The sequence below is a fragment of the Lonchura striata genome, chromosome 10 (genome assembly GCF_046129695.1).
Source record: "Lonchura striata isolate bLonStr1 chromosome 10, bLonStr1.mat, whole genome shotgun sequence".
In the NCBI taxonomy this organism is placed as follows: Eukaryota; Metazoa; Chordata; class Aves; order Passeriformes; family Estrildidae; genus Lonchura; species Lonchura striata.
This window is the reverse complement of record NC_134612.1, coordinates 18,411,479-18,426,840: the sequence shown is the minus strand read 5'-3', so window position 1 is coordinate 18,426,840 and position 15,362 is coordinate 18,411,479. Positions and strand designations below refer to the sequence as shown.

Genomic DNA, 15,362 nt, shown 5'->3' with positions numbered 1-15,362 from the left:
AAAGCCATTTGGGCTGGAGAGAGACTGAAAGATTTCCAGAACTTTCCTTCTTCCAAGAGTAGGTACCAGACTGTGCTTGTGGCCAGCTGCACACTCCTACTCTTAATTCCTTCTTTGGACCAGTTGGGATACCACAATGTGGAGAAATGGCACAAACATGAACCACGGAGCCCACTACCAGCTGTTCACAGGGCTGGGTCCTTGTGAGTTTGCTAATAGCCCTCATGCAACTTCAAGGATTAAATATCCCAACCAGTAATAACAAGGACACTGTGGGCAGTGAGGAAAGACTCAGCCTGACTTTGCCATCCAGTGAAGCTTTGTTGCTCAAGGGATACTCCCACTGCCAGCTGCACAGGGCTGGAAGCACTGGAGGAAGCTGCTGGCAGCCCTGGAACACCACATTCAATAGTCATTCACTCCCTCTGTGTGCAACAACCAGCCTGGTAACTCAGAAGGGGAAAACACTGAACATAGAGCCACAGCAGAAAGCTACAAGCAGACATGCCCGACAGCACAGCGTAGTTCTCACCTGCATGGGTCTGGAGAACATGTAGGTCAGCACTTCTTTCCTTGTTCTGGAATATTTGTCAGCACCAAATGTTTCACTTAAGCTTTTCTGGAGGAGAAAAGAGAGAGCGTTCAGTGTTGGCGTGTTAAGATGGTAAAGGGACCCAGGCAGATCTTACTGGTGCTAACAGCAGACTGTCAAAGCCAAATTCCCCTTTTTCCTGAAAATCCCCTTGTAAGCCAAAGGGTGCATATGAATTTGGGCTTTGCTGTGGTCTCAGCAGCCCCAGTAGGACTGCATACACAGTCCTGAGCACTGGCTCTCCTCCTGGGGTCAGTTGCAGGGAGCACCCAGGGCATGGGGACTGCTGGTTCTGCCCCCAGTTGTGCAGTGTGAGAGGCTGTAAACCCTCTCCCAACCCGTGCCTGGCTCCCATCCAGCTCCTGAGAACATCAACACACGGACTAATGGGACTCTGGGGAGACATGGATATGGGGAGGTCACTGCCTGGGGGTAGCAGTGAGGAAGGGCTGGGGGGCTCAAAGTGCAGGAGAGGAGCTGAGTGAGCAGCCTTGCATTTGCTGATACAGGCTGGACACAGCCAGCAAGCAGAGAAAGCAGTCCCAGCTGATGGAGGGGTGTGCGGGAGGCCAGCAGGGATGGGATTAACGGAGGATTATCCACAGTCCAGTTGCAGTGAGTAAAGAAAATCCTGGAACCTGCGTGCTGCTGTTCAGCTGGAGTTCAGCCTCAGGACATGCTCAGCAAAGGAGAGGCTGGATACTTCTTGCACTGTCTGCTTCTGGCCTTTCACAGCACTGCTCTCTAGTCCTTCCCAGTCACCCCACTCCCCACCCTGCCCTCCCTGAGACCTGCAGCAGCTCAGACAGAAACAGCTCCATGCAAAGATACTTCCCGTGTGCTATGGAGCAAATTCCCTGCCCAGAGAAGGAAATCTGGGTGTCCCATTGAGTGCTCCTGCACTGAAACATCCTTCCCATTGCAGGGAGGGCAGTGCAGGGGTCACTTGCAAGTGACCTTCCCACCCTGCTCTAACCTCTGTGCACAACATGGCTGACCAGGCCAGGCTGGGCCACCCCTGCCCAGCGCTAATGGGATCAATAGCGACTGAGGGAGGTGTTTTGTTTTGGCAAGGTGTAGTTGTCAGCTTTGCTTGGGCAGAGAGGGACAGGGAACAAAGCACACGCTGCCACGAACACGCCGCTGCGCAGCTGCCCACCCTCGGCCCCCACGGCCCTGCCAGGCCAGTGCACTCACATGCAGGGTCCCTGCGCTGCTGAAGTCAATGTCAAGGCCCACTTGGTTGCAGAAGTCCATGAGGTCTTTCAGCAGCTTGGTTTGGGGCGGGGGGTGGCGGCGGAGGAAGGCCTGCTCGGGGAAGGAGCGGTAGATCTGATGGGCCACAGCCATGTTTGCCAGCAGCATGAACTCTTCCACCAGCCTGCGGCACGAGAAAAACAACCCCAGGCCCCAGTCAGCCAGGGGAGACCCCTGGGAAGCCAAGCCAGTCCACAGTGATGGGAACTAATATGACATGGGGGGACAGGGGAGCAGCCTGTAGCTGCTGACATAAGCACAGATTAGTTGTGAGACTGCAGCAAATCCCCCCCAAATTCTCACTTTCTAGCAGAGGTTTCCCCAGGGACTCAGAGTAAGCTGTCCTGCTGGTGCTGACAAGCAGAAGTCAGTGATAAATTGACAGCTTAAATTAGGATAAAATAATCTCCCTTTAGGTCATTTTATCTCCTGAAATGCTTGACAAGCAAAACAAACGCCGTGCGAGAGATAGCACGGAAAACAAACACACATCTCTGTCTTCCCGGGCCAGAGCAAACAGCGTCGCTCGCTCCCCCATCCCGAGCTCGACATGTGTGGTGAGGGCCAGGCATCAGCCCTGCCCCACGCCAGGCTCCCACCCACAGCACAACACAGCACTGTCCCCAGGCAGGACAAGCCACCAGTGCTGCTCCATCGGGGCTGCCTTTGGCATTCAGGAGACGCAGGGACTCCACAGGCTCCTCCATACAATCCCCAGAGTGCTGGGGTATTCCAGGCTGCGGTGAGCCCCTCACTTTCCATCTCTGAACGTACATGCATTGAATGGAAACCTCTGGGGTTACACAGTGCTCAGGAGAGCAATCCCAGCACTAGAGATCATCTTTGGCATGTGTATGGGCTGTGCTACCAGCAGCAGGGCTGTGCCACTGGGGACTTGTTTAACTGGACTTGATAAGCAAGAGATGTGCTTAACTGGGCTTCTTGCTATTTCCTGCATGTATTCCCAGGGCTCCTAACTGGTGCTAATTGCCAGAAAAAGATAATGGATTTACAGAAGTAACTTCATCCTCCCAGCAATGCCTGAATAAGCTATTGTTGATTGTGCCAGCTCAGCCTTGCTGCTCCTGCAGGCAAAGCAGTGATTTTGCAGGACTGGCTGGGGGACCAGGGCTGCAGCCGGGTGTTCCTGCAGCTCCCAACCCTGGCCACTGCTGGGGAAACTGGCCAGGTGAGATGTGCAGGGTGCTGCACTCCTGGGGTACTCCTACAGCAGTCACACCTTCTCAGCCAAGGTCACTTGCCAAGAACTAGAAAGATAAAGGAAATAAAGACAAGCCCAGAGGAGAAATAAGCACCTGACAGTGATCATCAGCAGTAGAAATATTAGTCTTTAATGGGAAGGAGCTCCCTTATTAAGAGCCCTGTGGATTCTCACAGAGGGTTTTGTGCCAGAGGCCAACACTTCTGGCCCCACAAGGTGGGCAAGGAGGGACATCCTGGCCCAGGGGCAGTGTGGGCAGGGCAGGGCAGGAGCAGCACGGTCTAAATGGGAATGGGCTGCCTGCCCTGTCCCCTGGAACACCTGCCATGGGGACATGCCACCAAAGGCCAAGGGCTGGGTCGCGGGTGGGCAGCGCTCGGTGACCGGAGCAGGATCAGGACGCATTCCTGAGGGGCCACTTCCAAGAGGGCTGAGCCAGACTCTTGCTGTTCCTGTGCAGCAGAACCGGCAGATGGCAACCTCGGTCCCTCTATGGCCACCGCCTCCAGGGGGTCCGGGACAGTGTGGGACAGCATGGCCCGGGGGCACCGGGCACCCCGGCCGTGGGACAGCCAGCGGCAGCAGGTGGGTTATGGCATGGCCATCCCCATCTCCTGAGAGTGGGGACACACCACTCGCACCGAGCGGCACCTGGGGAGCAGTGGCCTGAGGACACGGGTGAGGCTGTGCCAGCCCATGCACACACCTGGGAAGCTCTTCCCGCCCGAGCCGGGTCTCAGCGAGGCACAGCAAACAGGGCAGGCTGCAAAACGCTGCACCTCTCCTTCCATGGCCTTTGGTGCAAGCAAAGAGGGAGGCATTTCACACCTGGGCAAAGGTTGGCCATGGAGTTCCCCCCTGCATCTCCCTTGAACTGCAGCCTCTATGGAAGGAGATGCAAGCCCAATTTTAAGGACATTGCATGTCCCAGAGATGAACACTATGAGCAAATGCTGCAGCAGACACTGGTGTTTCTGCTCCTGTTGAGCACTGGAGTATAAACACTTCATCTCTCATCTACGTGACACTTTTGGCTGGATGCAATTTCCACCTGATTATTAAGTTCTGCACTTTGTTTTTTCATTCTGTGGCTTGGGCTTTTACAATTTCCAGGAGATATCCTTGTTCTGATGTTGTAGGTACTGAATGGAAGCTCATACCTGACCACCCTCCTGTCAGGGATGCTTTTATTCTTGAAGTAAAACTAACAGCACATACTATCCACTCTGCTCTGCCAAATCCCATCCAAGGAAGCACCCAGGAGCTTTGCACCCATGACAGGGTGTGCAGGATGTGACCATGGATATTCAGAACTGAAAAGCTATTCTTGCTCTCTCACCCAAAGGCAGAGGCAGGCTCTGGGAGACACATCTGCAGTTCAGGCTTTCAAGGATCAGGTAACACGGATAAGGTTGGACACTGTCCTGTATCTGGGGCAAAAAGAAGCCCCAGGATCTGATGGGTTGGTTTGTCTCAGCTCAGGGTAAAAAACCAGAGTGTCCTGGGAAAGCTGCAATGCCCTGGGGGCTGATGCCAAAATCCCCTGCAGGGACAGAGGGTCCTTCCCAGCTCTGGATCCCTGCAGGGTCATAGAGCTGTTCTTCAAATGCACACCGCTGCAGCAGTCCCCTTCTTGAAAGGGAAGAAAAGTGTGGAGCTGCTCTATAACTCCTAGTCAGATTTGTTCTAAACATCAGGAGTTCAGGGAAAGAAAAGCAGCTTCCAGTAGGCACAAGTCACAGCTGGGATAATCCAGAGCATGTGAGAGCTTGCCAGGGTCAGAGGGAACGGGTTGGGGACAGTGAAGGAGCTGGCACCTGTGCCTGGAGTTAAGCCACATTACCTCTTCCAGCAGAGCAACAGGGTCTGGGGCTAAGGACACAGACAGGAGACAAGATCTGCATGAAACAGCTTAATGTGGTGATCTCACTGCACCTGAAAGGAAAACCTTAATCCCAAGAGGAGTTCAGACTGAGACTGCATGGGATGTTGGTGACTCAGGCGAATGAGCCAGGGCTAAGACTGCCCATGAAGCCAGCAAGGCTCCAGGTGCTGAGGAGCTGGAGGGCACAACAAAGCTGCTGCCTTCCTGCCCTCCCCACGTGGCCTTTCAGTTGCACTTTTAGCTCATGTTCTCACCAGGGCTTCAACTAAGTAAGCACTACACTGTGGCTTGGAGAAAAGCAATAGATGCTGAGGCTGGTGGGAGCAGAGGTTGGCTGGCAGAGCATGGACCCAGCCCAGGGGCTGGTGCTGATGTTGCTGGGAGCTGTGCTGAAGCCCTGCTAACTTGTCAGCAGGTCAAAAGACAAGAGGTTTTGGGGTTTCTGTGGGTTTTTTTCTTAAAACAGCCCAGCTTGGAGTCTGGCTCAGTGCAGCTGGCAGACAGGAGTACAAAGAAAAATATTTAATGGCTAAAAAGACGGAGACAGAAAGACTGGTCCATCTGAACGCGCGCTGAATGAATCCCATGTGAAATGCATTCTAACGCCATCGCTGCAGTTTCCTCTGGATTAGCTGAGCTATCCTTGGCTCCTGGCTCCACAAAATCCCATAAACATTCTGATCTGAACTTTTGCCCTTTCTGTGCTGATGTGAGGTTTCCTCTGCCATCCCACAGACAGGGCTAGGGTCAACAGGTGGCTGTCCCTCCCAGGTGGCTGCAGATCCCAGCCATCCTGCTAACCATGCTGCAGAAAGGAGCATTTCCAAACCTGTTCCATGCATCACTTAACATGTGCACATGTGAGGGCAAGGAGAGGGAGGGATGGGGTGGCTTTTGAGCTCTGTAATATGCACATCTCCTGTCAGCTCTTTCAATGCCCAGATTTTGCTTATGAGTTATGTGGATGAAACTCATCTTCAGCCTGCCTTATGCAAGAGGTCAGCTGGAGTGTATGGGATACACTCACCTCTGAGTTTCAAATGTGACCAAGGTATGCCAGTGCCTAAATCTCACCAACTTCTGGGGAAGATTTCAAGCTCCTGAGATGCTCTTAAACACAAGTCTTGGTGCTTTTCAAAGTATTTTTGATAGTCACGGCTTCTGTAGGGAAACAGTCACCTATGAAACCATCCAGCTGAAGAGAACTAATGATATCTTGATTACAGCCCCAACCTCAAGCTAGTGGGCTGTAATTCCTCTCAGACAACTCTTGCCAGTGCCAGACATCTATGGATGTGGGAAGAGGAGCTACGCATTCAGACTGTTGACCTGCTTTAGTATCAGCATTACTATTTGCTCCATTAAAACCCTTCCCAATCTCCAGATAGCAACCTTGAAAAACTACTGATGCCCTTGGCAAGTTGTTTGGTTGATGGCAAATAAAATAATGGTTTGTCATGGCAAATCTGCAAAGAGAGGCAAGGCAAGTAAAATGCCTGTTTGGCTGCTTGTCTCCATGGCAATGCAACAAGGCTGCACAGCAGCCATGGAAGTGCCCACTCTCCCTGATTAACTTGACAAATGACATTAGCTAAGAAGGGCTTGCTGAAAGGGAGAGACAACGAGTACTTTGTGTGCAATCCAGTAAGAGTGCAGCAAGGAGGCAGGCAGCTTCCTTAAAGCAAAAGGACACTAAAACACCTGCTGTTCCAGCAGGGTAACAGACCCAGGGGTTTCAGAGCAAAGGGCAGCGAGGTGGGGCTGGACAGATAAGCACAGCTGTATCACCCTGTATCACCCTCTACACCTCCATCCCCTCCTACAAGATGTAACTGATGGGTATATCCAGTTGTTGGAAGAGCTACCACAGCTGAGGTGTGAGAGATAAACCCAGAACACCACACAGCTCACCCATGGCAGGGTTCTTTGCTTTTGATGGACTGGAGAAGATGATCTTTTCTTCACGTGTAGCTTATTATGGAAACGTGCTCCCAAAAGGATGGAGCTGAACTGTTCTGAGCAGGAGTCTGAGCCCCCCTTCCAACGGTGGTCCCTCTGGCTGGGTGAGTTGCCACCAAGTAAATCCCCAGCATTCTTCCAGCAGTTCAGACTAGAGCCAAATGTGACCAGCTGCTTCTACGAAGTTTACCAAACTTCTTTCTCCTAACCCATTACAATATCTCATTGGCTCCTCTCCATCTTGTCTCTGTCTCATAGCGCTTACCCCCTCCTACAAAAGGAACACAACTTCTGCTATTCAAATATCTTCCCACCCCATCTTTACCACCCCAGATCAGCATGGGTTTGTGCTTCAACCTGCAGTCAAAAGCCTTTTGTTTCTCAGCCCATATCTTTGTGTCTGCCTCAGGTGTGTCCAGCTCCATGCTGGGTCCAAGCAGGGTTAGGACAGTACAGCTTTGACAGCATCACACTTGAACCAGTGTAATGGAAGGCTGGTGCTGAGAAAGGCAGCCCTGATGTGCCTGTGTGTGTCTGAGAGAGCTCTAAAGACACTGATGGATTTATGTCCCCTTGCTAAGGGCAGTACACTGCTGAGAGCCCCTGCTCTCTGCTGGCTTGGAAGGGATTATAGTTACAGCACAATCTCCTACCAAACAGGAGATCTACAGCCACCCCCTACAAATGGGACTCTAAATCCTGCTGCATTCACCCACAAAGTCACCTTCCACAAAAGGCTGCAAATTGTCCTGTTCAGATCCAACAGGAGCAGCATCAGCTGAAGGAAAACAGCAAAGAAACAGCACCACTGCTCAACCAACAAACCCTCTCCCAAGGTCCAAAGATGCTGGATGTGGTATGACTTTTTCTTCCTTAAATCGTGTTCGATTATTTTTGATTACAGCTCTTCCATGAAAGCAGAGGAACTTGAGAGGTTTCTATAAAAGCTCTTCTAAAACCAACATTAGCTAATCCCACATCTCCTGAGAGCTCAGCCAATGACACAATTATGCTCTTTGGTGAGTAGCTGGGCCGGCACTTGCAATGGCTTTTTTCCATGCAAAATTACACAAGAGCAGTGTGCTGTTTTCCTGGTGACATTCTGCCTATCCAACAAACAGGAGCATCTTCAGCCATCCACTCTGGAACAGTACTGCTGCCTGAAGAGCCATGAAAATCAAATCCCCTATTATCCAAAAAAATTGGATTACAGTGTTACATATGAGCCTTGCAATGTTGGTGTGGAGCTCCCGTTGCCAATGACAGTTGCCAAAAGACCAAAAAACCTACCCTTTTTTTGAAAAAAAAAGTAGTAAAAGGCAAGAATGCTGGCAGTTCCTGGCTTGATGAAAATCATTTATGCTCCTCTCACAGCTAGCAGTAGCCTTGTACAAAGCATAGCTGAATAATGGAATTACTCCACTTTCTGAGATTGCTCAATTAACTCTTGGTTAAAACTGCTACCATTGAAACTTGATGAGAATAGCAGTTTGAGATTCATTTCTTACTAAGCTAGAATGGCTTTTCCCTATAATGAACACCCTTTCCGGGGTATAAAGAATGCCCTTTATATTAGCTATGGTGCCTTCCCAGTAATAGATGCCTACAACACAAATGCATAGGAGGGTTCTCTGAATACAAATGTCACTTATGGACCACTCTTGCACCTTGAGGCTGGAAATGCCACAAGACTGCTCTCTTTGCTTTATCCAAATTATCTGTGGTACAGTGGAAAACCGTTTTAAGTTCTCAATGCTGTTGCTGGGCTTCTGAAGGCATTTGGCATGATTAGGAGTTAATTGCTTAAAGCCTGATGTACTGGTTTGCACACAGGGATTTAAACAGCTAGAAAAGCCTCAGCCATTTGCCTGAGTTTCTTTGAAATTATCAATGCCACTTTGCAGCCCCATTAAATGAAATTGCTGACTAATCTGGCAGCACAGCATCAGGCCAGACAGCACAGCACTGGACGGCACGAGTGGCCACAGAGCCTTTGGGACCTCTTAGCTCTCAGCTGTGTGGGTGGAAAAGGCCACTTGCCCAGCTTAGAGCTCCTGACCCTCATCTGTGGTTCATAAGGAAGGGATAAATTCAACATCTGCCTGTCCTACCATCCTCCCTCCTGTCTTGATTTAAATAGTAAAGAAGGCATCCTTGGACTGAAGTGTTGGTGTTGCAGAGGATGCAGTCACTGTGGGCTGTGCCTCTTCATTAAAGGTTAATATGACTGCAGTCTGCCCCTTTTCATGCAAATTGGTGACAACCTTCAGACTCGTGGCATGGTGCTGAAGTGCCCCTCTGTGCCAAAACAGAGTCTTCAGCTGCTGTGGGCCAGGGATGAAAGCTTAGATCTACACACACATGCTGAGCCACACAGGATGTGGAGGCACAACTTCAACAGGCTCCCTTAATCTCAGCTCCGCTGTTCTCCACAATTTTCTCAGGACTACCACATTTTTGAGCCCAGGGCAGAGGACTTTACTCTCAACATCACACACACAGGAAGATCTCTATCCAGGAATGGCCTTCCTAGATCAAGACATCCCTTTTTTCATGGGCCCCAAAGAAGCCCCTGGAGTGATGCTCACCCAGAGTGGGCACACAGTCTCATATATATCCTCTTCTAGGAAAGTCTCCAGTCCTCAGGGCTGCTTGGCACTGCCACATTGACCTCCCACCTGTGCTGGGTTCCAGCATCAAAGTGACAGCAATGTTAAAAACCCTCCCTGAATGCACAGCCCCTTCACCTTTGTGGGGAAGACAACAGGAAAGAGTTTGCAATCCTTGTATCTCCAGAAGCTGTGCAGTTACGAATCCCAATCCTACTTTTCACAGATCTGTATCAGATCAGTTTGTCTTTCCAAGGAGCCACCAGCTCACCAAGATCTCAGCTCTCAGAGGCAGCAGTGATGGCAAGGGCCCTGTTCCCACTCTGCAGAGCCACAGGGAAGGGATAAGGATGGATCACTAATGCACAATGCTGAGCTCAACTCCCAGGTCTCACGAGAGCGATGACCACCTGGGCTGGCAAGCCTTACATCTGGGAATGAATTAGGATGCTCCCAAGCAAGGGAGCTGCCCAGCCACCTGGGGCCAGAGCAGGGACCTGAGACCTGAGTTTTCTCCAGTCCATGGTAATTCTTGGTGGGTGAATGAGCTCAGAGCCAGGCCGGGGCTGGGATGGGGCAGAGGAGGGGAGATAGCTCGCAGCCAGTGTCCAAGCCGGGCAGTCCACATTCCTGAGACGTGCAGTCTGATATGCCACTGGCTCCGAAAGCACAGCTTATGACAAGACACATAATATTAATGTCATCCAGAGTCTGGCTAGGAGGAGAATGGAAAGAATTCCTGAATGAATGCAGACAGCCCCTCTGCTGATGGGAAAGTCTCCAGGCCCACACATCAGGCCAGCACCGCCTGTTATCAGACTGCCTTTCCCACTGGAAGGAGGAAACAGGAATGAAAGGCACTTTTCCTCGCCATTAAAAGTTTGTGCAAGTGATTTATGGGTCAGAAAAACTAGCAAGTGTGTTGCTGAGTGCTCCATACAGCAGCATGTGTTATGTGGCTGCTGACCAGAAATGCCAAGACCCATTAGGTGGAAGCAAAGGGCAGCATGATGGAAAGTTAAAGATGCTTTTTGCCGATTTAATTAATTAGCCGGGTCTTTTCTCTATCCCCTGCAGCCTTCATTAATGTAATGTTGAAGTGAAGAAATATTAACAATTCAGACAACACATTAATATTAACACAACACCTGCAAAAAATGCAAGTGTAAGTCCATTAGGTAAACATGATCTTAAGCCATTGAGGCAGAAATAATATTCTGACATTTCCTAGCACAAGTATCCTACAGAGATACTGTCCATTGCTTATGCTCCCTTATAAACCATGGCCCCTGGTACATGGGGGGCTCTTAATGTGTTACTAGTCCCTGAAATGATGAGAAAAACTTACATTTCCATTAAGATATTTACCCATTCCATATGGAAAGTGTCTTACTAAAGCCATGTCATGAACCAGAAAGATCAGAAGGGATTTTTAAAAGGATTTTATCTCTGTGCCAGCAAGGGATGGAGATAAAACCTGAACCTGATAGCTTGTAAATATTAACCTACACTTGGGAATGCTTCAGAACATCAGCTTTCTATTATGGTGGTTTCATGTGAGACAAGTTTTCATTAAGGGAGGAACAAACAGTTAATCACCCAGAGAACTGATAGTGCCACAGGGAGTCACAGACTGCTAGAACCAGCCTTCCTGTTTCACATTCCCCATCAGCTAATGTTCTCCCAGACATTCCTGCTGAGGAGACATTCACACCCTGTGTGTGTTACACCCTTCAGCCTTTGGACTTGCTTTTTTCCATTTTACCTGGCATTAAAGAGTTGATTACTTCCAAAGCAGGAGATAATCTGATGGTCAAGGGGGAAATAAAGACTACTGGATGAACATTCCAGACTAGAAGCATACTCTGACATGGTCAATGACTGGGATAGCATGCATCTACCAACCAAGATGTGACCCAGGGACAAACAAGGAGTCTGCAGAAACTCATGAAGAGATGAACAACAAAAGAAACAAAAAAAGGGTTTAAAATACCCAAACCATGGAAAGTAATCTACATAATCCAGCAGCCTAAGGCAGCGGTGGCACAACAACTCAGCATACATCCCTAATGTTCATGAAGTAGAAGTCAGGCAGTGACTTATTAAGTAATGCCCTCTTCTGGTGCAAGTCTCTGGTCCAAGCAATGCAGAGTAACTTCAAAGTTGGATTAGGCTGGCCATTTCCAGTTGAGTTCTAGCAATCTCCACCTTCAAATTTCTCACAGCCTCTCCGGGTGCTTGTTCCAGTTCTTAACCATGCTCACAAGTGTTGTTTGGGCTCATGGGAAGAGACCTCCAGGAGAAGCAATCACCCAGACTGGCCAGCCTTCAGCAAGGGCCTTGCCAGAGAAGGACTGCTCAAGAGAAATTGGATGCAGATCAAGGGAATCAGAACAACCACTGGGACCACTGGTTCTGAGAAGATCCATGTCAGAAAAACACGTGTAACCTAGCAAGTTCCCGAGGTCCCCAGCAGACAAAACTCTAAGGTAGCATCAGGCCATGGGATGCTCTGCTGGAGGTGCTGCTTTCCAGGAAGAGCCATGGGTCAGGGCTCACAGCACTGCCCAGCATTGCTCTGGTTCAATCTCAGATTTGCAATTGTAGCACTGACTGTGGGCAGGTTAAGGGGAACAGTTGTATCAATACAGAGTGAGTGATCCAGCTGGCTCTGGCTGTATTATTCTTGGTCTGAAATGATTGCAAAGCAATCATGAACCTTCTGGTTACCAGGACTTTCAAAGACATGGAAATCTGAGGGGGAGGGAAGCAAGATACGGGGGACACCAGCAGCAGATTGGGGTTAAAACAGCCAATAAAAGTTGGCAGGAAAATGAAAAGGAAATAGACAACACAGAATTTGGGGGTGATGTTTTCTAAATATGCTACTGAAATACTCTGGATAGCTTCTGCTTTCAAGCAGCCTCTTGGCAGATTAAAACGTCCCAGAAGGTTTTATATCCAGCTCCTGCAATCTTAAACTAAATATTAGGTGAGAAAAACATGCTTCTAAGGAAAAGTCAAACATAGCCCTGAGTGAAAAACAATGATCAGGAGAATGAACATATTTGGTTTGTTGAATATACAACCAACATTCGTTTTCTTGCCCAAAAAATAAAGCCAAGGGAATAAAATGCAGAGATGAGCAGAATGGAAAAGCTGCAGGAAATTTAGGCAGTCTCCCCCCACCTCACATATTTCCCCAGGCAGGACTCTCACCCTGCCTGGCCTCAGCCAGCAGGCTTGGAGCTTTGCCTTGAATTCCTAAGAGAGCTTTACCCCCTCTGCAGCAGGACAGGCTCAAGGTACAGCGGGTCTTTTCCATCCATAACTTCTTTCCTTTGACTTTTATGTGCATTGATTCAAAAGCTGTTTGATTTACTGATGCAGGGGCTGTGAAGAGTCTAGTTTGGTCTAAGGATAGCCTGAGGTTAAAGGCAGCAATGCAATTTCCCCACCCTGTCCATTACAAGAAAATGTTCAGATCCGGATTTACAGTCATGTTCTAGTGAACCCACACATCACAGCAGGCTGAAATTATCTTCATTTACACAATGGATTTGAGGAAAAATGGATAAACATCCCACTGGAGCTGGATATCCCATGGAGAAAGCCAAGTTTGAGAGGAGGTCCTGAACAGCACCTTGGAGGGCATGTGGCTGTGGGAGACAGAGAGCTCTTTGTCTCCAGATGGAGCTACTGCCAGCCAGATGGCAGATGAGGATAGATGAGGCAGCTTCAATGAGACCATAACAGGTGAGGGTGAGTGGCATGGGAGCTATCACTGTAAGCAAGGGAGAATCATATCCTTCAAGTCTAGAGAAGGATATGATGACTCTCCAAAGCTGCATTGCAAGAAAGGACTTTATTTCATGTCCCAGTCCCTCTACTGAGATTGTACAGAAGTGAGAACAAGCTCTCTTGATGCCAAGGTCTGCAAAGCCTCACATGCTGCTGGGTGAATTTAGCAAATACCACCAGCCCTGATTGTCAGAGTCATAACCTCATTACTCCAGCTAGTTCCTCCATTGACTTTTATGGATCCCTCGGCTCCATCTAAGAACAGAGAAACCAAAGCTAGATCCACGATGATATCCTGGAACTGCTCCTTTGGCCAGGGTTTTGCTAGACCACAGGAAGCTTGGTTAAAATTAAGACCTTAGGTGCGATGAAGAAGAACTCTTGCAATGTTACCTTCCAACTCCTCCAGAGTTCAGCAGCACAGATCAACCTCCTGAAAAAATCTACCATCACAAGAAAGCAGACACACAGCTCTGTCAGCACATCTGTTCTGCCGAAACTGATGGATCTCAGCACTGGATCATGGTAAGATTTGCAACACTGTCATGTTGCAAAGCCTTGGCAGTACCTTTTAATCCTTGGAAGAGGAGCACTTCAGGCATCAGTTCTTGACTTTGCATTTGAATGTTGCAAAGCCAAAACAACAATGCCTCTTGGAACACAGGGCATATCCTAAGATGCTCTGGAGCTTTCTTGTCCTACAGATGTTGAGTAGCAATCTCCAAATGACAAAACAGAAATAAAACCATATATCCTCATGCTTTGGTGAGCCTCCAATCCAAGCCTGACAGATACCTGGCTATGAGTACTTTGTCTCTCAGACTGCTTAACCCTTGAATAAACAGGGGAAATGTACATTTAGAAGAAGCCTGCTTTTATCCCTTTCCCCCTTCAAACCTAGTTTAAAGCTCTTCCAGCTAGATCTATTAAGTCTTAGGGAAAAATCCTTTTTCCCCTTCGAGACATGTGTATCCTGTCTGTCACCAGCAGGCCTGGTGTTGTGTAAAGTAACCTATGACCAAAAAACCACCAATTCTTTGGTGACCCCAGGCCTGGAGCCAGGTATTGACCTGCTGCTTCTTACTGTTTCTTCCCTTATCATTGGAACTGGAAGAATAGGGATATTGCCTGTTCTCACGATCCCTTAGTCATCCCAAACCATTGAAATACCTCTTGAATGCCCTTGGACTTCTTGTAACAACATCATTGCTGCCTACGTAAAAAATCAATAATGGATCATATCTGAGGGCCATACCAGGGTGGGAAGTTTTCACTTTTATAACTTGGCCCCAGAGAGGCAGCAAACTTCCCTAAGGAGTGGGTCCAATCAATGTATTGGCCCTTCAGTTCTCTAACACGGGTTACTCAATAACATCCAAGTAAAAGCTTTGGAAGCGTCCTCCAACTGATCAAGCTGTTGAATCTGGACAGCTGAGAAGGATGGTGAGGCTCCATCAGATACCCTTCACTGACCACTTCCAGCAGGGGACAAACCCACACAGAACCACTGCCTGCAGCAGCAACATGACTGTGCCAAGAGGTGTTGAGAAAGGGGATGCACAATAGTTAAAACAGACAATCCAAGTACCTGGAAAAGGGCAGGGATTACAAGAATCTGGTTGTTGAATACAGGAACCCACCACAGGGGATACAACAGCTTCTGTTACCACCCACACTTCATGTGCTCACTTACTGCTGTCTGGACATGACAGATACCAGTAGCTTCTGTGGATACTTGTGGGAGCATGTCCCTGCACAGCAAGAGAGGCACCACAACCCCATTTCAGCCTAGGCTTGCTCCATATCACACCAAGACATCCCATCGGGAAAGGAAACAGTTTGGGAGTGAAGCATGGATGGGCTGAATGTCAAAGCATGGGAAATACAGCTTAGGGTACGTGCAATCCAGGCACATTATACCCTCTTTGAAACTCACTCTCCCATTGTTATTTAACATCCTGCAAGTTTCAGCCAGAGACTCCCATCTGCGCCCCAAACTGGCCTGGGTATGGCTGGGAAGAAGAAAGGGAGCTTGAA

The 15,362-nt window shown here is 49.0% G+C and overlaps 1 protein-coding gene across 1 annotated transcript in view; it reads right to left on the bottom strand.

Annotated features, from left to right (window-relative positions):
* Positions 1-15,362, bottom strand: part of DIS3L2 (DIS3 like 3'-5' exoribonuclease 2) — a 179,267-nt gene that overhangs the window by 7,936 nt on the left and 155,969 nt on the right. The window contains exons 16-17 of the mRNA XM_021544264.2: positions 1,790-1,973; positions 533-619 (exon numbers count right to left, since the gene is read on the bottom strand). Of these exons, the coding sequence (XP_021399939.2) occupies positions 533-619; positions 1,790-1,973 (271 nt within the window). The remainder of the gene's footprint in view (positions 1-532; positions 620-1,789; positions 1,974-15,362) is intronic.